At 52.7% G+C, this 22,974-nt stretch overlaps 1 protein-coding gene across 1 annotated transcript in view; it reads left to right on the top strand.

Moving 5' to 3' along the window:
• The window catches only part of JPH3 (junctophilin 3), a 55,746-nt gene that overhangs the window by 14,877 nt on the left and 17,895 nt on the right, over positions 1-22,974 (top strand). Inside the window, exons 2-3 of the mRNA XM_027685113.1 lie at positions 1,387-2,164; positions 22,716-22,840. Coding sequence (XP_027540914.1) covers positions 1,387-2,164; positions 22,716-22,840 — 903 coding nt within the window. The remainder of the gene's footprint in view (positions 1-1,386; positions 2,165-22,715; positions 22,841-22,974) is intronic.

Here is a 22,974-nt window from a genome sequence, read left to right as displayed (position 1 = left end):
GAGGCAGTCTCTGTGGGATCCCTCAGTTTGGGGCTGGTGTTTTTTTGGGGTGCACAAAGCTTTCACCCAGACAATGTAGCACCTTGGGATGTTGCACTGGAGCACCAGGAAGGATGCCCAAGTCCTGCAGGATTTGTACAAAGCACTAGCAGATAAAAGACAGCTGATGCACCCCAAAATGTGGCCTGGTGCTGGTTTCACACTCTCAAGAAGCAGTTCCTGCGCTCAGCATGAGCCGCTCCAGCCCAGACCCATCTCCAGAGCTACTGCTGAGCCCCAGAACCGGGTGTGAAAATTCCTAAGGGAGTCCTGGGGGTAGGATTGGCTGGATTCATGCAGAGTTCACTATTTCAGCAGGTCTGTTTTAAGACTGCCTTGGCGTGTGGGAGCGAGGCTGGCACAAAGGGAGGTCCCAGTGCTCTGAGGTGCTGCCTGTGCCCATCCCGGCCCTTTGCAGCCGGGGGCTGGGACCAGCCACAGCATCCCAGCATCACCAGTGCCTGGCAAGGAGCCATCCTTGGGCTCGTCAGTCTGCCCCACAAGGGCTTAGGCGAGCAGTGAATCACTGTGTCTTGAGCTGGTCCAGAAAAGATTAAGCCGACCTAAGAATAAAAACAAGCCCTGTGCTTCAACCGGCTGGGATAACGCCTGGAATTGTGCCAGTCACCAAGCTCCAGGAGGGGATGGGATTATGCACCCCGAGCAGATTACCACCCACCCCCATTTTGGTGCACAGGGTGGGTGATATGATCCAGTTGTGCTTCTCAGACTGGATGGGTTCCTTGTCCCTCCATTCCCAGTGCTGTGGTGGAGTCCTGTGTGTGTTTCATCCCACTAATGACCAGTTAAGCAACTCCAGTAAGTGCCCAGACAAATGCAGGAGCTCAAACAGGCACATTTCTGAGGGGAATAACGAAATGGATCTCTCCCCATGAGGCCTTTATCTCCATATAGCTGCTTCCTTCCTCAACACACCGGAAGAAGGCACTATGTGTATAAATAAATGTATTGTTATATGCCACCCATCCAATGTGATATAGCATTGGTCACTATCAGCAGCAGGGATGGGATTGGAATCTGCTCCTGGATAACGATTCCCCCTTCCCATCTCCCTGCTCCCTTTCCTTTTGCATTAGGGATTGATCCAAGGGGCAGTTCCTCGATGCCTTGGCTGGTTTCTAATATTCCCATGCTGCAGGTGGAGTGCAGGCCCGCACTGTAGGATTTCTTCCTACAACGTGACGTTACAATCCTTGTCACAGAGATGGGACTGGGATCCAGAGCTGCACTTGGCTGCTCTGGCTAGCGGAGGAGTTTGATGCCGTTAGCGGACCACAGGCAGCTGTTCCATGAACCCCCTCTTTGCTTTTTCTCTCCTCTCCCCAGGGACATACCAGGGCCAGTGGGTCGGAGGGATGCGCCAGGGTTACGGCGTCCGGCAGAGCGTTCCCTACGGCATGGCCGCGGTTATCAGGTCACCCCTGAGGACGTCCATCAACTCCCTGCGCAGCGAGCACACCAACGGCACGGCGCTGCACCCCGACGCCTCGCCGGCTGTGGCCGGCAGCCCGGCCGTGTCCCGGGGGGGCTTCGTCCTCATGGCCCACAGCGACGCCGAGATCCTCAAGAGCAAGAAGAAGGGCATCTTCCGGCGGTCACTGCTGAGCGGGCTTAAGCTCCGCAAGTCCGAGTCCAAGAGCTCCTTGGCCAGCCAGCGGAGCAAGCAGAGCTCGTTCCGGAGCGAAGCCGGGATGAGCACGGTCAGCTCCACCGCCAGCGACATCAACTCCACCATCAGCCTGGGCGAGGGCGAGGCCGAGCTCTCTGTCATTGAAGACGACATCGACGCCACCACCACCGAGATCTACGTGGGCGAGTGGAAGAACGACAAGCGGTCGGGCTTCGGGGTGAGCCAGCGCTCGGACGGGCTCAAGTACGAGGGGGAGTGGGCCAACAACAAGCGCCACGGCTACGGCTGCATGACCTTCCCTGACGGCACCAAGGAGGAGGGCAAGTACAAGCAGAACATCCTGGTCAGCGGCAAGAGGAAGAACCTCATCCCGCTGCGGGCCAGCAAGATCCGTGAGAAGGTGGATCGGGCCGTGGAGGCGGCTGAGCGGGCGGCCACCATCGCCAAGCAGAAAGCGGAGATAGCGGCATCCAGGTAAGGGGGCCTCTGTCCCTCCCCACGTGGCGCCTCAGCTGGGGTGCCACCCCAGTGGCTTTGCTGGGATAAGTGGGATAAGCCTTTTTGTCGTAGTAGGTGCTCAGGGCAGTGTTTTAAGGATGCTGCTGGAGGCAAGTTGTGGTGGGCATGTGCAGGCACAGCAGCGGTTGGTGCTGTCTGGACCCCAAAGTGGGAGCAGGCAGCATCCTTGGGTGTGCCCAAACCTCATGGGTGGTGTTCAAAATGGGGTGGATCCAAGCTGAGTTGTCCTTCTGCTGATCCCAAGCGGGCTGCGGATGGACAAGCTTCCCAAAGGAGCCGGTGAGGCCTTGCAGGGCCACCCAGGTGCAGCTGGGGCAAGGGTGGTGGCACCGTGGTGGGACTGCACGTGTGGGGCTCACAGGCTGAGATCTGTCACTTAGGGGGTACTAGGTTATGCACCCTGTTTTTCCCTATCCCTCTGGAGAAGCAGGATGATACCCTTAGCAGAAGAGCTCCTGAGATGCTGTTTGCTCATATCCTCTGTCTGACTTACAGCCAAGAGGAAGCATCCCAGGGCTGGCCTGGGCTGGGAGGATTCCCAGCTATCTCCATTCCCAAAAGGGGTTTTGAGCGGAAAAACAGTCAAATCTCTGGCTGCAGCTGATGCCTGGGGAGGGTTTGCCCTGCCTGAGGCTCTGCTGGAAAACAGCAGATCTGGGTGCCCAAATAATCCTCCTTCTCCCTGTGCAGACTGCAGCCAGCGTGGAACTGCTCAGTGATCCAGTGCTGGGACCTGATCTGGCTAAAAATCAGCAGGAGGGAAAGGGAAAAGGAGTCGTGTCTAATTTAGATCAAAATAGGGTCCCCAGCTCAAAGCAGGGCCAGCTCAAGCACCTTCTAGCTGGCTCCCAAAAGGCACCTGGAGCTTTGTGGCTTTGCAGCAGTTCCCAGACTGGAGGTGAACTGAGGAGGAAAAGCTCCTCTGGAGAATTCAGGGCTCTTTGTATCCCTTTTTGGGATGGTTTATTAGAGCATGTCATTCCTTTCTGTTTTTGAGCAAGAGCTATATATAGCAGCCAGGCTGGGAAAAAGGTCTGGGGTTAGGGGAAAAACCCAGGTACTTCCTCAGTCTCCTGTGCAGGATTAATTGTTGGGTCTGGAATATTTGTATGCGGAGTCACACTTGAAATCCTTATCAGCCTGCCTGCTGATGGCTTATCTGCAATATGAATGAGACTCCCAGGCCTGCTTTGGGAGCCTTTTCAGGCTTGATGATGTTTTTGAGCTGATGTTGTACCAAATTGTTGTCAAAGCTTTAGAATAAAACTAAAAATCCCACTAGAATGCCAGGTAGGAAAGCAAAGCAGCAGAAAGATCAGATCTTCCCCTGTGATCTCGGGATGTGAATGCCTCAAAAGGCCTGAATCCTGGAAATGTGGAGCTCTAGTCTGCTGTGGGATGAATCCTGGAAATGAGGAGCTCTAATCTGCTGTGGGATGCTGGGTCTGAAGACCTAAGCATCCTTCATCTCCGGGTGGTAATGGTCCTGGAACATCATGAATGTGGGATTGGAAGAGATGTGACCCTTCCCCCCCCATGCTGGAAATGCTTAATAAGCTCTTGGCATGTAATATTCCACTTCTGATTATGGGAAAGAAGAAGAAAAAACCAAGTCAGACAGGAATGCCTGATGCAAATACTTCCCTCCCCTGCACTGACTGGGGTGCTGTGGTCCTGAGCTGTGCTGGAAAGCAGCAGGGAGGACGGAGGATGGAGAGCTGGAGGGAGGATGCAGCCTGTGGTCACATGTGTGCATGGAGGAGGGGAAAAGCTGTGGGATTTGTGGGATTTGACCCCTTCAGTCACCAGTGAAGATGCAAAGAAATAAATACCTGGGATGCAGTGCCTTGAGTATATTCCACCAGAGACCAAAGCTGGTCCTGCCAGAAAATGCTCTGTGAGCAATCTGACACCTCCATCCTGCATCCCAGCTCCCTCATCCTGGCTAGTCTGCCCTTGACTGGACACGTGGAAGGAAGCAAGTGCTGGGAATGCAGGGCTTGGCTCTTGCCATGGCCCAGCCGCCGCCTGCGGTGCACGAGGGCTGCTGGTGTGTTGAAAAGCCCTTTATTGATCCCCTGCACTGCCCAGCTCTGGCTGCACGAGCTGGGGACAGAGACACTCCAACGTGACTCTGTGCATTAGCCCTGAGTTACCAACATGCATGACACCATCCTGGGAATGTTTGCTGCCTCTGTTAATGGCCTGTGCTGAGGCCCCAATATCTGTCAATGAAGAGCTGAAGTATCCGGCTAGAGCTGGGCAGGACTGTGGGATTTCGGCTTTGCTGGAAACAGAGGGCAGATGGGATTAGGTGGATGTACAGGCTCAACCCTAGAAGTGTCCAAGGCCAGGCTGGATGTGGCTTGGAGAGACCTGGTCTAGTGGAAGGTGTCCCTGCCCATGGCAGGGGGGTGGAATGAGATGGGCTTTACAGTCCCTTCCAACCCAAACCATTCCCTGATTCTGTGATGATTCTGTGACTGTGATTTTATGATTCTATGATTCTATGACCTCAGCGTGGAAGCAGGGAGAGCTGCTTTATCATAGAATCATAAAATTCATACAATCACAGAATGATTTGGGTTGAAAGGGACCGTAAAGCCCATCTCATTCCACCCCCTGCCATGGTCAGGGACACCTTCCACTAGACTAGGTCGCTCCAAGCCCTGTCCAGCCTGGCCTTGGACACTTTCAGGGATGAGGCAGCCACAGCTACCCTGGGCAACCTGTGCCAGGACCACACTGTTGTCACAGGGAATAATTTCTTCCTGATATCCCATCTAAATCTCTGCTCTGTTAACTTAAACTGCTTTGTCTGAACCCCTCAATCCTACAGCTCGAGTTCTCCCTCTTTGCAAGGGTTTTGGCCGAGAGTCTCTGAGCCTGCAGAACCAGAAGAGAGCAAGGTTTTACATACCTAGATCCAGCTAGAAAGGCTTTCATCTAGTTAGTCCGATTAATTTTAAAGCTTCCTAATGAAGGAACACTCCCCTGCAGTGCCCACACCAAATTGCACTGTCTGAATAACAAGAAAGGCACAAAACAAGCAGTGGGTGCCTTGGTGGAGGAATCCTGGTGCTCATTTTGGTGGCTTTAGGAACCAGGCATGCAACATCCCCCCTCTAAGACCAACATGAGTGACTTACCAGCACCTGGGGAATTTATATAGCACTGGTGTGTGTCTGTGCATGTGTGTGTGTGTGTGTATTCTTTTCTGTGTAATGATATGGCTGAGTTCACTCTGCAGCCTTTCCCTTGGTGGGGGAAAATATGTGCCCACCCACGTATTTCATTAAATTTGTAAGAATTCAGTATTTTTGAAAACTCTGCCGCTCTGTCAGATTTGGTTGGAATTGGCCAACACGTTCAAAAGTTATTAGTGTGGGAGTGATGGCATATAGATATATAAACAGCACAATCACAGAAGTAAAGCCCCATTTCCTGAGGAAAGTAGGCTAAAAACACAGTGTACTGGAGACAAGTAAATTGGGTTCCTAAAGTTGTTTTAGTCAGAATGGAGTACAATGATTTCTGTGACACAGAAAAATAAGCTCATTTAAGGAATAGGTTTTTAGATTTGGGAGATGATTCTCCTAAATTTTCTCTGATGCAATTAAAATGGGAAACACTTTATTCCCTCTTATCATTCCCATTCACTGAAATCATTTGTGTAAAGTGAACGGGCGAGAAGGGATATGAATGAGGGCTGAGAAACTCCTGTTGATATCAGCTGCCTCATCCTTGGACGTGTTGCCCTGTTCCTGGAAGTGTCCAAGGCCAGGTTGGAGCAACCTGGTCTAGTGGAAGGTGTCCCTGCCCATGGCAGGGGCTGGAACAAGATGAGCTTTAAGGTCCCTTCCAACCCAAACCATTCTGGGATTCCATGATCAGTTTTTGGAGGTAGCCAAGGAGGGAACCCTTTTTCAGCCGTTTTAAAATAAAGGTGCAGGGTGTCCTTTAAGTGCTATGAGATCCTTCATTCCCTCTCATATCAGCCAAGAGCCACCACTCTTCTGCTGCCACCCTGGAAGGATGAAGGATGCACTGGATGCACCGACTCCCATCTCATTAGCGCTCACATTGATACCTAAGGCAAATTGTCCGTAGGCACTGGTGTGTCATGGTCCACTAAAATATAATATCCAGGCAAGAAAGGTGGGCCAGAAAGCTCATCCCACCCTTGGCTTTCAGCACAGCCTCCTGCTGTAGGCGGTGGATGCACGTGGAGTGTCCGGGCGAGCTCAGGACCACACTCCAACACTGCACAGCTGATGATGGTAGTTCTAATGCAAAGCAGACAGACCCAAATTCTCTCCAGGGTTTCCTTGTGCTGCCACAGTTCAAGGTGTTGTAATTAGTGCCTGGACTGCTTATGAGAGGAAGGGCCATCAGCAGTGCTGGAGATGAGTCCCAGATGGGTGGCATGTGACAACACTCCGCTCCTCTCCAGCACTGGCTTCATGGGACCTCTTGTTCAGAACTTTAAATAAGAGCTCCTGGGAGCAGCCAGTGCCCTGGCACCCTGTGGGGGGGAGGCTGTTCTCAGGTTAGTCCTAAGTAATGCTCTTCCTGGCGTAATTATAGCCGAGCCATTCACCAACCATGGGAAAAATATAATTAAAGCTCGACAGTCTCAGGAGGAGTCGGGCTACAAATTACCACAGTGTCATTCAACTTCAGAAAGGGAAGCTGGAGAAAAATAGAAGAAGGAAGCAAATAAAGACAACCTGGCAGTGAGGGGGGGTAAAGGGAAGTGTTTGGACTCAGCATGGATGCTCCTCGAGGATGCTGCAGTAAGGGAGAAGCATCCGGTCGCGTTTGACGTACGACAGGGAGCGGGGAGGCAGGAAAAGCCCTGGAGAGCTGAGCAGCAAAATGTGGGAGCTTGTTTGAGCCAAACAGGTATTTTCTTCAGAAAAATGGAAAAGCAGCCTGGGCAAAACCCACAGAAAAGAAAAGATGCTGCAGTTGTGATCCCAAACATTGTGAGTCGCGGTAATGTCCCCACCGGCGGCTCGAGCCGCCGTAATGCTGCTTAATGCTCTGCCAGGCCTGTGCCTGCAGCTCTGCCATTGTGCTGCACTGCCTTTGATTGCAGGTTTCTGCTGCTTTTTGGGTGCCTGAGGGGTCTGTCTGCGGGGCTCCCGCATTAGTCTCGCCCTAATCCTGCCTCGTGCTGCCCGAGGGGCTTTAGCTGCGGATGGAAAGGGAAGAGGAGGAGGGGGGGGTTAAGGGGAGTCTTGTGGCCCCAAAAGGGTTGTGTGTCCCCTTTCTCAGGTCAGGATGGCAGGGATGACCAAAGCAAGAACAGGTCATAGATTCAAGCATAGGGCTGAGCTGATGCCCAAGTGGGTCAGGGTCTCCCACCAGCCCCTCTTTGGGCAGCTCTGGGTCCAGGGAGGGTTCCTCTGACTATGGTCCCTTGGAGAAGTGCTGCCTGTTTCCCTGAGGCTGTGGAAGCCACCTGGAGCCTGGAGCTCTGCAGGAGTCACCTCAGCCCATGAGCTGGGGGACTGATGGGGTCACGACAGCATCACCTGGTACCCACTGGGTCTCATGCAGGGTAAACACACTCCCTCCATCCCTGCCCAGTCTCTCCATCCTTTCCTTCAGGGGTGCAAAGAGACAAGGAGGAAAACACAGAGGGGATGGATGGAGGTGGTTCAAAGGCTGAGAGCAGCTGGGGCAGGAGGTGATTCTCTTCCTTCATAGCACCCTTTTCTTGTCCCTCCCTGCCCTCTCTCCCCCAAACAACCCCTGTGCAATGCAGAGAAGAGCAAAGCCAGGGGCTGGCAGCCTCTGACAGGCTCTGCCACGGATGGAGCTGAGCATTCCCTCCTGCCAGCTCCTTCCCTGCCACCTCCCTCCCCTGCTCCTGCCCATGCCAGGCTCCTGCGTATTGACAGCGGTCAGAGGATGGGATTAGGATCAGCTGTTATTCCTCATGTTGGTGTGTCACTGTCAACTGGGATGACACGGGCACCTCTGACTCATGGTAAGCCCATTTCCACCTCTAGCCCAGGACACTCAGGGATCAGCAGATCCCGGATGGCATCCTAGAGCGTCGCATCCCTACCCAATGCCGGCTCTTGCGGAATGTGATGTCGGCACCGTGACTGTTTACGTCCTCCTGCGATGCCAATTTAATAACTTCCTGCTCAGACAGGATTTACAGCTTTAAGCCCTTTTGTGGCCGTGTCAAAAGTCAGGAGCAGCCGCTGTGCTTTGCGCAGGGCCAGCTCGGAATGTCCCCAAGTGCCACCCCCCTGCCTGCGGGGCAGGGATGGCATGGCACATCCATCCACAGGTATGGACAGGCTGCAAAATTGAGTGTCTTTCATAGGAATTATGCTTTACAAGATAATCCAACTGGAAAAACTTTGGCAGGGTCTTCTGTAGCCTCTGGGAGAGCAGCTAGGCAGGGTTTTGGTTTTCATTGCCCTCCCATCCTTCAGCCACCACCACTGATCCCAACTTGGCAATTCCCACCACCTTCCCTCTCTGTTGAGCTAAATAAGAGCTAAACCACCCCATCCCTATGGCCCAGGCATGTGGCATACATTCCTATAATCATTCCCAACTTTGCCAGGTTGCAGATAAATAACCAAGTCAGAGCAGAGATTCCCAGCCCGTTGGATTCGCTGTGGTCCCGTCCAGCTGTGCTGCTCTCCCAAATCCAAGTGGTTTGTGTCATGTCAGGCCCTCGGCAAAGCACAGCTGGAAGGGATGGTTTTGCCGGAGAGTGAAGCAGGAAAGGGGTCTTGGGATGCGAGAGGGAGCGGAACAGCCGGTGGGATGGGAGAGCCGTGCCGCTGCCGGAGCGCCGTGTGCCTGCTCCGTGGTCACCTGTGCAGGGAGACCAGATGGAAGCGGGCAGGGATGGATGGCACCGGCCGGCAGCGAGGCGGGAGGATGGGAGGTGATTCACTCCTGGCAGGCACCGCTTCCATGGGAAGGGGCTGCCCCGGAGAGCTGGGCAGGAGGCGAGGGGGAGCGCGGGGGGCAAAGGAGAGGCTGCCTCCTCGTCTTCCTCCTTCTCCTCCTCCTCCCATCGCACAGCAGCCCATCGCAGCCCGGATCATCTGCCTGGATTTTAATCCAAGCCTTTTACCGGCTTAGCGCAGGGGCTGAGCGGCCGGCGCTGCTGTCCCGCTGGGACGGCCCTTCTGGGGAGGTGGGGCAGGATGATTTCAGCCCCCGGAGCCCTGTGAGATCCCCCTACTAACCCAACAACCTCTCGCCTGCCCTGACTGCACAGCACAGGGAAGAGGGAATGAGCTAAAGAAGAGGATGGGGAAGCCTCTTCCTTATCCTTTTGGGTGGAGCAGCCCTTCATCAGACGGGAAAAAAAACAAAAGCCAACAAAACCAACACAAACCCAGCCCCTGCTTTTCCTTTCTGCTGCTCTTCTTACTCGGGGAGCAGAAGCTGCAGCATTGCTTTTCTCAGGGATCTTGGGGAGGGAAGGATTGTTCCTCCCCCAGCAGGATTGATTCTCCCCCAGGCTTCTTGGCTGCCTGGCAGAGGGGCTGGCTTTCAGCCCCCTCGCTCTCCTCCGTCCTCATCCTCACCCTCCATGGAGTGCAAGGAGGCTGCTGGGGGTTCAGGCTCAAGGGCCGGGTGTGGAGGATCCTGACTGTATCATCCCAGCCCCTCACTGCCATGTCCCACCACCCCAAACCCCCCCGGCCGTGTCGGTGGGTGCTGCTGCACCGTGTCCCTGCCGTGTCCTGGCGATGCTGCATCCCAAAGCTTTGATGGTGGAGAAGAGTCAAAGGGAAGATTTGGGGTCCCCCTGCTACCTCCCCATCTCGTGAGAGAGGCCTGCCTGCTTTTTTCCTCTCCCAGCTCCCGTTTTGGGTTTTCTGGCTTCTGTTCCTTCTGGCTGCTCCCACCCCAGCCACCCACCCACCCCTTCCTCCCCCAAACCCCTTCCTCCCTGGGGAGAGCAGAAAGCAATATCAGGAGCACAACCAAGATGAAAACACAGAGCTGAGCCAAAATATTGAATATTTCCCTTGCTGGTGTTCCTGAGCATTGCTCCCCACCACAGCCAGAGATTGGGATGCTGGGGGGAGCACAGGGGATGGACTGGGGGCTCCCAAGCCCTCTGTGCTCCTGTAGTCAGTTTGAAAAGCCTCAAGCAATGAGGTTTCTGTTGCCTTCTCCATGCAGGACAAATGACAAGCTGTCCTGGCTTCCTAATCCAGGAAATTAAAGGATTTGATGGTAGACCCTGCTAAGCAAATTTCCCCCCTGAAAATCCCAGGGAGATTTAACCCATGGATATGACTGATTATCCCATTAAAGTTGTGACTAAGAAAGGTCCCAATTCTCCAAGGTGCTGAGCACCCTAAAATCCCATCGTGGCAGTGCTGTGGCCATGCCTGGTGCCCAGCCCAGTGTCCGGTGGGACCTACTTTTCAATTTTGGCCCATCTCCAATGCCCCATTTCCACGGAGAGCAGCTTCTCTTTGCTTCCTGTTCACTTCCAACTGGGACAGCAGGGCCTCTCCCTGCCCCTGTGTCACCCTCCAGGGTCATGGCAGGTTATGTGTGGACTGTTGGCTTTCCCAGTTGGGCCTCAGGAGCAACCCATATGGGAGATGGGATGGGTGCACCCTGATGGGGAAGGGATGGGCTCTGTCAGCAGCACCAGCTCCTGTTCATGGACCACAACAGCAGAAGGGAGCACGGGACCAGGCCATAGAGCTTTGCTGAGCTCATTCTGCTCAAATAAAGCAGTTCTGGCATCTGTCCCCAAAGGAAAAGCTGCAGGAGATGGTGAACCCAAGCAAGGATGGGGCAGTGGACACCCTGCCATGGAGTTTGTGAGCTGCAGTGGCTCCATGATCTACCCTGAAACAGCAGTTCCTCGGGGTTGTACTCCCTTATGGAAAACAAATATGTTTGTGGGCTCAAATCTGGACACAGTGGTCACAGTGTCCCACGGTCACCCCAGAGACAGGTGGGCAGCTGGTCCCCATCCAACATGAGAAAATCCCTGGGGACCTTCAAACAGCCATGGCAGGTGACAGGTCTTCCCGGTCCTTCAGTCCTGGGCGTGAACCCTCCAGGGAAGTGGTGTCAGGGATAGTCTGCCACTCTCTCTGAGGATAGCCAGGGATAAAGCACTTTTCCAAGGGAAGAGCTGTGGGGCAGGACTCGGGCAGGGACCTTGGGCTCACCTGAATTGTATAAATGGGCTCTCTGGAGAGCCAGGCTGCACCTCCTCTCTCTTACCCGGCTGTGTCTCTGTCGGATCTGTCTCTCATCCCCATAGCACGGAGGTGAAGCATAAATAATTAAAAGCCCAGATTCTCTCCTGGCAGAGCTGAGCTCCCAGTCCCTTCCCCTGTTGTGCTGCTGGCTGCTTAAGTGGAAATTTTCACTGGCTTTGCCTTGGAGGCAGCTCAGACCTGCAAACCCGGGGCCTCGGGGCACGTCAGTGTTTGGGGGCCTGACAGGACACCCACTGCCCCAACAGGTCCTGTGCAGCCACATCCCATCCAAGGCATTCCACAGGATGCTTGGGTGCACTGGGATGACCAACATCCACCAGCAGAGGACCAAAGCAGAGCTGAACAAAGACTCAATAGCTCAGGCACAGGTCGAGAAGCCTCACGAGCAGTGGGATATTTGGGGGTGCAGCTGATCTTGGGGCTCCTGTGCACTCAAAAAAAACAGAGGAGAAACTCACGGAGGCAGCTGGGATGAAGGAAGCAGCTCCTCCTGGGTGGGCTCTGAAGTTTGAGGCAGACAGGACATCCTCGTTGCTGTGGCAACTGGGATGATTTATTATTTCCCCCCCTACAGACATCAAGGCTGTGGCCAACACTTGCACTACAGAAGGGTGACACAGCCTTGGAGGCACCTCCAGCCCCTCTCTCTCCTGTCTGCTCCCACCAGGGCTGCAGGTGGTGCAGGGGGTTGGGTGATTGGTGCCCCAGTCAGTGCTTAAAATGAGAAAAAATTTCACCAAACACTCATTGTTCGCATTTTCTCGTCGGTCCTGGGGGTTGCTGGTGAGCACACGTGAGACTGGACATGGCAATGGGGGATGGAGATGATGCTGCCGTGCCCCACACATGGCTGTCTCCAACCACTTTGGGGCTGGCTGTCCCTTACAGCAAGGAAAAGCTTCCCTGTCATCACCAGGTCCATCCTGGAGAGGCTGAAGGCAGCAAGAGGTGCAGAGTGGTGCCCATCACCAGCATCTCCTCCAGGCAGGAAATCGGCCTCCTCCCAGCTCTGCGGAGCAACACATGGATGTATTTGCTTTCCAAGCATCTCTGGTGGTCAAAATACAGTTTTCCAGAGTAAAAATACAGGGGTTTTTCGGAGTACCAGACTGTTTAAACACATCCCTTAGACCTCTGTTACATCACCTAGGAAAAGAGTCCTGTCTTCTACCCCACAGGGCTGGAGGTGTCAGAGAACTCCTGGGGGGTGAGGCTGGATATCAACCACCTCTGCTCCAACAGCTGGAGAGCATCGTCACTGCTCCCGAGGCCATTTCAGCTCCTTGGCTTGGCCTGAGTCCAGGCTGTGCTGGAACTAAAATTTTAACTTCAGTTAAATGAGGTTTGGGTTGATTTTGGGTGAGGTTTTTATGTCGTTTGCTCAAACCAGGGTGGGTTTTGCTGGTGGGTGTTGGCTGGTTAAAACACTGCATGGCCAGAGGAAGGTCACGGATCCTCCCTCTCCATCAGCCCATCACCAGGGGAAAAGGAGGACCATGAGCTCAGCATTTTGCTGCCTCTTTGGGACTTTTGTGGCTCCAACAGCAGGGAAAAAAAAACATTGCCTGGAAAGTTCATTTGCCAAATGTCTGTTTTGCTTGAGGTGACCAAGACTTGTGAAGCTGCCAAAGAGTTTCAGCCAAAAGACAAAGGGGGTGAAGGGTCAGGAAAGGAAAAAAGACTTTTCCTTGCAGTTCTGTTGTGGTTTGCTTTGAAATTTGGCTTAACTCCTTCTTTTTGGGTGTCAAAACTAAAATTCAATGGACAGACCAGCTTTGCTTTTCTGTCATCACCTCCCTCACCTGGAGTTTTTTGCCTGAACTCCTCAAATTCCCTTATTCTGAGCACTTTTCCCTTGGCTATAAGGAAGAGCCTCTAATGATTCCCAAGGGGCTGGGGTGTGCTGGTGGCTCCTCGAAGGGATTTGAGGGATTCCCTGGAGGCTCCTGAGGCCCGTGGCCTGGTTGAGTTTCTCTCCCTGTGCTGCACTTGGCATTGAGGTTTCCATCTCCAGCTCCATCCCATGGTGGCATCAGCCCAGCGAGGAGGGCAGCATGAAAAACAGGAAAGAATGGGGTGTTTTAGGGAGTTATCTGGTGATGGAAGCCAGGGTGGGATGCTGATGATCCACTGAATCCTCCACGTTTTGACCTGCAGCCTGGGGCAGGTCATGGCAGGAGGGGGTACCCAGTGTCCACACCAGCCAGGCATTTTCTGATGGTCTTCAAGCATCCCACAACATTTCTTCCAAATTTGTGGCTGGACTGGGGGTAGTCATGGAATCACAGCGTGGTTTGGGTTGGAAAGGACCTTAAAGCCCATCGAATTCCAACCCCCCACCATGGGCAGGTCATGACCATGTCTCCACCCTCCTCTCCTCGATGAATCCATGCAGATGGATGATGTCCCACCAACCCACCTCTCCACACCCACCACCAAAACCTGGCCTTTCCCTGATGGGCTCGTGAGGGTTTTGCTGGAGCCGCCTTTGGATCTGGCTTTACCCGGAGACAGGACGACGCAGCCAGAATGCGGGATCCAGCCTGAAGCCATTCCAGTCAGCAGCATGTGCAGCCAAAGCCGGCCCTCCACATGTCCAGGCAGGCTGAGTTACGGCTGCTCGGGGAGCTCCAGCTTGGCCTGTTGTGCATTCCAAAATCTCCACCCGACTGCGGCATCGGTGTGGGGATTTTCTGCTCTCCTATTCCTGCTTTAAACACAGCCAGGAGAGATCTGCAGCGTGCAGATGATCCGGTGCTGCTGCCCGGCTTCCTCTGAGATTTTGTGCCTTCTTTTCGCTTTTTCTTTTTCTTTTTTTCTTTTTTACTTCTTTTTTTTTTTTCCTTTTTCCAAGGGTTGTTAGGGATTTCTTCCAACCTGTTTTGCCTCCTGCCTGGCAGTGGCAGGCTCGTTTGTAATGTGCTATTTTTGCCCAGGGTTAGAAGAGCATTTGCTGTGCCTTTGGGATGTGAGCGTGGAGGGCTGGCAGGGGATGGAGAGGGGGACTCAGCCTTTCCCATTTCCACTAGATACATTTTCCACTATGTCCATGACAATTATCCAGTAAAATCATGGAAACCTGCCCTATCCAAAGCACCACAGCTGGAAAGCAAGAAACATCCCCCCTGCTCACTCCTTTCCTTCCTTGAAGCTGGCTCTTCCCAAATCCTGCTCCAAGTGGGTTCCCATACGTTTTGCATCACTTTCCAGTACATAATGTTTCTCACATCACTGCAATTATCTCATGCCTTCCCCAGTTTATAAGGAAAGGGGAAAATCCATCCCTAGAGCTGGAGTTGGATCCGTGTTGGATTTGGGAGAGGGGACCACCTGGAGCTTGGCTGCGGCCTGGGGGCAGATCCCTGTCCCACCACTGCCCATGTCTGGCAAAGTGACAGGTCTGGAGAGAGGCCAAACCTCAATCAGTCAGGTGGGACAGTGGCATCAAGGCCATCCTTTCCCAAGGCAAATCCCAGTCTGGGCTGGCAGGCACTGGAACACCGGGATGTGCAGGTACTGCCTGGCCGTGTCGCTCACCTGCCTCCTCCGGAGCTTCATTCCAAGTGACAGATGGCAGGGGATGAGGCTCCCTCTCCAGATGTTAATTATCTTGTGAGCTGTGAATAACATCTCAGGGCAGCCTGTGCATCATCTCCATCAGCTTTGTCCTTGCTGGGGGGCAAGAAGTTAAAAGGAAGGAAAACCCACCAGGAGGGAAATGCAGAGTCTGCCTGGCCCTGCTTATTCCATGTGTCCCTTGGCCAGAGAGATGCTGGGAGTATCCTGGCTGATGGTGGCAGATGTGCCTCTGGGTACCAGCTCCACCTGGCTCAGCCCTTTGAAGTCGGAGGAGTTTGATTTTCTTGTGCCAGGGCTGGGATTTTCTGTTTAGCAAAAACAGGGATAAAATGAACAAATCCGAGAAGCCCCATGAATGGTTTGGGATGGTGGGAATAAGGTGAGCTGGAGAGGATCATGGTGTTATGACCGTTTGGACACTCTCATCTTCTCCACTGGGAAGGGCCCAGGTTAGGGATGTGGTTTGAGTTGTTTCTCCCAGAATTTTGGGGACATGACCCATCCCTGTACCACAAGTCACCAAGACTTTGCATCTTTACATGTCATGAATTCAGTTCTCCAGCAAAACTAATTTTATCTACTTCAAGGCAAGGCACAGGACACAAGGACACAGCCTGGGAATAGTTTTTCCCTTACTTGGATTTAAAAATGGAATTTCAGTACAAAATAGCAAATGACACCTCAGTGAATTCATTCTCCATTTGTAAGCTCCAAAAATTTAAAGGTAGGGAAGGATCTGGCACAGGTGCCTGGAGCTAAATGGGAACTGGCTCCATCCCCATTTCCATGAATTTGGGAGTTCATGCATTCCATGCCCCAGCTGGGCCACAGGCACCTGCTCTCCACAAGGTCTCCCAGCTGGCCTGGGAATGGTTTCCCCCCTTAATGTGACATTTCCCGGTGTAAAACCACAGGGAAACTTGGATTTGGGCTTTTGACCACAACATTTTCTGTGCTTCGCTGTGTTTTGCTTTCTTGGGCAGCAACAAACACACTGAGGGTTTTTTTCAGGTTTAAAGGGTTTGAGGATTTTTTTTTTCTTTAATTCTCTTGAAATGTGACTTTCAGACCCATTTTTTTCCAAGCCTGCAATCCCCATTCCTTCTGTCCCGTGCCATCCCAGCCTTCCCCAGCCCTTCCCTCTTGCTCTCCCACTGATGGGAGGTTTCCTGCTGCTCCTCCCTGTGCTCAGGTGCACAGAGCCCAAGCAGGAATGATCCATCCTCCCATCCCAAAGTCTCCCAGTGGAGCTGGGAAGCCTGGCAGCGGGTGTTGGGAAGCCAGGCTTTCTCTTTGCTATGCACAGCACCTGCTTTGTGTCTGGCTGCAAAGAGCCAGAGCAGACAGTTTTGGCTGCATTACGTCATGTCAGAGGTCACATTAAGCAGCTTTTTTGCCTTGATTAAGAATTCCAGAGATGGGGGGGATGGGGGTGTGGAGGAAAAAGCAGACAGAGGGAGCTGGCAGGGAAATATGCCTGTGATAAGCAGGTAAATGGGAATTTATGCACAGATAGCTAATTGGTGTGTCTAATATTCCACCCCCTGAGTACCAGCACTGTATTACTGCCTTCACAAATCACTCAGGGCGAGCCTGGTGCAATAACAACGAGCCGGGAGAGCTGTGAAAAGAGCCAAGCCGGAATTAAGAGCGGGTTTTATCGGGGCAATAAATGCCAGATAGGGAAAATAACAAACAGGTTGTTAATTGCTGCCACCTCCCCGTTCCCTGAAGGCATTGTCTAGACAGAGCCTGGCCCTGGGTCGTGCCTACCCCGACCCTCCCCGGCAGGTTATTGCGCTGGGATTTGGGGCTGGAGAGGTGCTGGATGCGGGATGTGTGCCAGGTGAAGCCCATGGAGGGGGAAAGGGAGGCAGGATGGGCACTGCAGCTCTCCCCAGCTCTGCCCTAAATCAGGGATGCTCCCGCAGAGGTAAAGCCAGACAGTCTGCAGTGCCTATTAATAATTCAGTCCCAATTTGTCCCATCTAGGAGAGCATGAAGACCAGCCAAGCCTCCCCTCCTCGCAGGCAGGGATGGAGATGCTGCCCGGAGCTCGCAGAGCCTCCTGGTGCTGGTTGCAGCGATCGATCCCACGCTGGCAGGGCCGGGAGCTGGGAACGCCTCTCTTTTGCCATCCTGGAGCGATTGGATAGCCTCGGGAGAGGGTTGCATCAGCATTCCCATCTCCCAAAGCTCTGGGGTTTGGTTACCGGCATCGATCACTTGGGGACTTGTGCTTTGTGTTTCTTGGTGCATCTCTGCTGGATGCAATTAGGGCCGGATCCTGCTCTGCTGTGCCACAGGGAGTGGAAAACAACCCCTGGGGAATCAACACAGCTGAGGGACTCGTGCTCATACCAGCCTTGGTTTTACACACGGGGAGGTTGGACTGTAGAACTCCTTTTCCTTGTTTCATCCAGCCATCCCTTCCCAGGACAAGGTGCATCCCAAGGCTTTCCCTGAGCCCCCGCTGCTTTTCAAGAGCTGGGGTTGGATGACAAAGCCTGCAAATGCTCTCTCTGAATTTTTCCTGAAGTGTTTTCTCGCAGCTGGTGTGTGTTTTAATTGAATTTTGCCATTTGAAAAATACATGAACCTCTGTAATGGAAGGAGAAAACATTCCTCCTGTAGGAAGATAAAGATGCATTTAAAAAAAGGCAAAACAAAAAAAAACATCAACCCCAAAGCTGCCTGATTACATATTGACCTGCAGACAAAGTGAATCCAGTGGAGCCAGCCTGGCCCCTTAGGAAAACTTCAGGCTGTTCATTATGGCCCAGGATGAGCTCACTGGCAGATTAACTCCATCCTCACCACTTGTGATGCTGGAAGCCCTCAGTGCTCGCAGTGAAGCCTTCACTGATTTACAAGTTTTCCATGAAAATATGGACCACGGGGTCCTTTTACATGCTGCAAAGTGTTTAGGACTTGTTGCAATCTCATATATGCTCCTGTTGAGGAGCTGGAGAGCCCAGGAGAGGGTTCCATCAGCTCTGGGTGTGGGATGGAGGAGGGCTGGGTGGTCTCCATCCCTGCAGAGGATCCTGACAATAAAGCAGGAATTTCATACTTCCCTATCAAGCCTCAATCCCACTGAGGAGGAGGATCCCTCGGCCAGGCCTTGAGTTCAGGGGGACATCAGGGAAGTGAGGAGTTTGCTTGGAAAGGAACAGAAATCCCTCAGCAAGATCTGCCATGTGAATTTCAGGAATTTTCTTTAGCAGAAATCTTGTCCATATGATGCTTTTTAACATTTAAAGCAGATTTTCCCGTGTCCAGCCCAGAGCTCCCTTTGACCCCAAACATGAGTTTGCTCAGAGTCTGCTGCCTGTTTTTTGTTGAGGAGTGGGTTTTTCATACAAAAATGCAAGAAAAATAGGAATAAGGATGGCAAAACCCTTGCCTGGATCCAGCTTCCCCTTTGAACTATCACTGCACTCAAACAATGGGCAGAGAGAGACTCAGTAGTGAACCAGGTTTGTTGTGACTCCAGGTGCCATCCCAGAAATTCCAGGTGTCCCATTTATAGCTCGGAAATGTTTCTGGGGTTCTGTAAACTTGCTCTAATTTCCAGCCTAATTTTTAAGCAGTTTGTCCCACTTGTTCTCCTGCCAAAGAATTCCATTAACCAAAACACATCTCAAGCCTCACCTGGTTCTAATTTTGCTTCCTTCCTTCCTGAATCCATCAGGATTTTGCTGAGAGCTCCCCCCTCTTTTGCTAAACCAGCTCCCAGCCTCAGGTTTGCAGCAAAGGCCCTGCATTGACTCCTGTCTCACAAAAAGCCAGCCCAGAGTCACTGCTGGAATTCCTAAAAAGCCAAGTTCTTCCTTGCAAATCAGTTGATTCCAGCTTCTTATAGATTAGCTGGAGCTGATAAACTTGGCATTAGGAACCAGGCACAGGTATTATCCCTTCCCTTGTCAGCTCCAGCCAAATCACAAGAGATCTGCAAAGATTTACAGAAATCTGGTTGGTTGGGATTTTTCCTGCCTCCTGCCAGCTCCCCTTGCCAGTTTGACCACTTGCCCACTCATCCTCCAAGAAGAGTGAGTCAGCTTGGCAAAAAATTAATAAATAAAATATTCCAAGCCAGTCCCAGCGTGGACTCTCTGCCCTGACCCAAACTGGACCCTTGGAAAGCCATAAACCATCCCGGCCATCACCCCTTTGGATCTTCCCAGTCCTGTCCTTGCTGAAATCCCCTCTCCCAGTTCACCTTGGATAGTGAAGTGCACTAAAACCCTGGAATCATGGAATGGTTTGGATTGGAAGGGACATTAAAGCTCATCTTGTTCTACCCCCTGCCATGGGCAGGGACACTTTCCACTAGACCAGGTTGCTGGATTCATCCCAGCTGGAGGAGGAGACTGAGGATGCTCAGAGGTGGGAGGAATTAAACAGCTCCTCTTGCATCACTCTTTCCTTCATCCCATCATGAGCCCACCGGAAGGAGATGATCTTTAAGGTCCCTTCCAACCCAAACCATTCCACGATTCTATGATTCATAGGGAAGGATTCAGCCTTATTTTGACTGTGGTTTCCAGCAAAAATCCATGGCAGCACTTAGGGCAGGAGAAGAAGAGTGATCAGATCAGGTTCTGCCCATGTGTCATGGAGAAAAACCCGCTTTGCAAGGAAATAAACTCAGGCAATTAACTGGGAATTAAGATTTAGTGGCTGCCACGAGCAGCAGAAACGTGTAGAGGAGACAGCTGTTAAATTTGGGATGTGACAAAGTCATGCAAGCACTAACTGGATTACTTGCATTTATTTGGGAATACTGATGTATTTTATTATGCAACATATAGATCACTATAATTCTGCTTTTCACTCCACCGGCGCCTCCCCCCCTCCCCCCGAGCGTCTTAGGGAGCTTTACAAACAATTAAGCTGCGCTTTCCATCCGCTTTGGGGGAATCCAGGGTATTTGGGATCGGAGATGGCTTAATTAATGGGATTGATTTTTAACCCTCTCTGAGCCAAAGCCTCGAGTTTTAGCTTTTAAAAGTTCGCTGCTCTTCCTTGGCTGATCGTGGGATGAACTGGCCCAGAGGTCGCTGGAGTGAGTTTTCCAGGGATGCAAATGCATCCGTCCCTCCAGGGATGGGGATTTTAACCCATTTAGGTTGGACATCAGGAGGAATTTCTCCATGGAAAGGGTGGTCAGGCACAGGAAGGGGCTGCCCAGGGAGGTGGTGGAGTCCCCAACACCAGAGGTGTCTGAGGAACAACTGGGTGTGGCACTCAGTGCTCTGGGCTGGGTAACAAGGTGGGGATCGGGCACAGGTTGGACTTGATGGTCTTGGAGGGCTTTTCCATTCTCACTAATTCTGGGATTCTATAAAGGGGGGGGGGGGGATGATAAATCCTGGAGAGAGGAGCAGAGCTTGGGTGATCCCACAATCCCAGAATTAGGTGATAGCTTCATGTGTGCTCCTGCTGCCCTGCAGACACCTCCATGTGTCCCCACAACCCTTGGAGGTGGCACAAGCTGCTGTTCAGTACTTCCAGCCTCCTTCCCTGGCAGGCAGTGACAGATAAGTGCCTCCAGTTGCCTCTCCAGGGAAGAGTTTCAGGAGGCAGAGTGTAATCCTGCCTGCTGAGTTCAGTCCAGACGCTCTCAGACGTTATTAATCCTTTGTACCAAGCCAGCAGGGACCTGCAGCCTGCTCTAGGAATGTGCTGCAGGATGGGAGGGACAGGCTCATCCCCAGTTTTCAGTCCAGGAGACAGCAAAGGGATAGATGGATGAAGGACCTTTGGATCCACATCTCTGGGAGGCTCTCGTGGAAAGTGTCAGATGTTTAACAACCTCAGTGTCAGTATCTGAATTTCAAGCCTCAAGTGGCCCCATCCTTGGCACTGGGGGGGTTTAATCAGGGGGTCTGATGTCCCAGCCTTTCCCACAGACCACGTTGTGCCAAAAATGTGGCCTAGAAGAGACCTGGAGAGGGACTTTGGGCAAGGGCCTGGAGTGACAGGACAAGGGGAAACAGCTTCCCACTGCCAGAGGGCAGGGTTAGATGGGATGTTGGGAAGAAATCCTTCCCTCTGAGGGTGGTGTGGCCCTGGGACAGGTTTCCCAGAGAAGCTGTGGCTGCCCCATCCCTGGAAGTGTCCAAGGCCAGGTTGGACAGGGCTTGGAGCAACCTGGGGTAGTGGAAGGTGTCCCTGCTCGTGTCAGGGGGTCGACCTGGGTAATCTTTAAGGTCCCTTCCCACCCAAACCATTCCATGGTTCTATGAAAAACAGGAGCAGTTTGTGCCTCCTCTCCTAGCAGTTCGCTTCAGCTCCTGCTTGGAGCATCCCTGCTTCTCCTAAAAGAGCAGAAATGGGATACCTGCCAGGGAATGGGCTGTAACATGTTTGTCCACTCCTCCAACCCTGCATGAGTGTTGAGCAGAGAGACCACTGGACTCAAGGTGGGTGAAAAACCATTTCAACCCAATTTTTGGTTGCATTGGTCACAGAGGACCTGTGGGACCTGCAACAGCATCACCACAGCCTCCACCACCTTCAACAGCTCCGGAAAACGGGTTGGATCCACTTCCAGGGCTATTCCAATAAGCCCATTGATGTAAATAAAGCACTTATTAAAGCAAGGACACTTGGAAAATGTCAGCACTGGAACACAAGTGACGGCACCGGGAGCAGGAACCAGGCGTCTCTCCGGGCTCGGGGAGGTGGCAGCACACAGTCACACACCCCCTGTTTCATAGCCCTGGTTTGTGCCACACGATGTGATGCCAGGCACATTCCTGGCCCTGTTTTCCATTTCTAGGAGCCTGTCAGGAATGGCACTCCTCCCCACACAGATGTCGGGAAATTAGAGGGAATTCAGAGAGCGGCAGAAAAAAAATGATTAAAGGAGATGGAGGGGCTGATTTTGGAGGGAAAAGAAATCAGCTGAGCTATTTATAGTGCTGCCTGCACCGGGGTGGGAACAGGAATTTTTAAAAGTGCCTGGATAGCTCGGATAAGGGGAAGGGACAAACCAGCCTCCGGAGGATGCTCACAGAGAGGCTGTGTGAGGGTGTAAATCCGGAGTGATGGGATGAAATGCCATCAAACACGAGCATTTGGGGAATCACTGGTGGGTGCAGGGGACAGTTGTTCATCCAGAGTGAAAAGAATGCCCTGAGAAAGATGTGTTAAGGGATGGTGGAGGTGGTACCACTGCCAAACCCCCGTTCCAACCTCTGCTCCCAGTATTTATTTACATCCAGAGTTTTACGCAAAACGTGGGGGTGGGGATGGAAATCTTCCTCTTTTCATCCCGAAGCAAGTGGGTTTGGTTAAAAAAAAACCAAACCAGCTTCAAATTCAGGCCTTCAGCTCCAGAGGCTTGTGGGAGATGCACGGAGAGGCTGCCAGGCTGGGATCCCCCATGGAGGGATGTGGGATGGAGGGGACCAGCCTGCTCTGGGGTGATGCATCCATGGGGGAACAAAGCATCCTGCTCCTGTTTCCAAATTGATTTCCAGGCTGGGAAGCAGCTCATGAACAATGTTGTTGCTGTAACATCCCTCATTCCTCAGTGAGCCCCAAGCTCCCCGTGACAACTCTGCCGCAGCCAAAGGGTTTCAGAGCAAAGGGGTTCTGTGGGGGCAATTCGGGGTTGTCCATGCAGCGAGGAGCTGCCTAACGTGGTCCTTGTGTCTCCTGTTGCCTTGCAGGACCTCTCACTCCAGGGCCAAGGCAGAGGCGGCTGTGACAGCGGCGCAGAAAGCTCAGGAGGAAGCGCGGATCGCCAGGATCACTGCCAAAGAGTTCTCGCCTTCCTTCCAGCACAGGGAAAACGGTCAGTTCTGAGCCCTGCAGAGACCCAAAAACCCCAAAAATGAGCCCTGAGCAGAGGCTTGGTCTGTGCCCACAGCTCCCAGTCCTCACCAGGACTCTTGGGCTGGGAAACCTCCCAGCAACACCAGTTTTCAG

This window comes from Neopelma chrysocephalum, unplaced genomic scaffold (genome assembly GCF_003984885.1).
Source record: "Neopelma chrysocephalum unplaced genomic scaffold, ASM398488v2 Primary Assembly neopelma1_68, whole genome shotgun sequence".
NCBI classification, from domain to species: domain Eukaryota; kingdom Metazoa; phylum Chordata; class Aves; order Passeriformes; family Pipridae; genus Neopelma; species Neopelma chrysocephalum.
The sequence above is the reverse complement of the archived record's forward strand: the minus strand, read 5'-3'. Positions and strand labels throughout refer to the sequence as shown.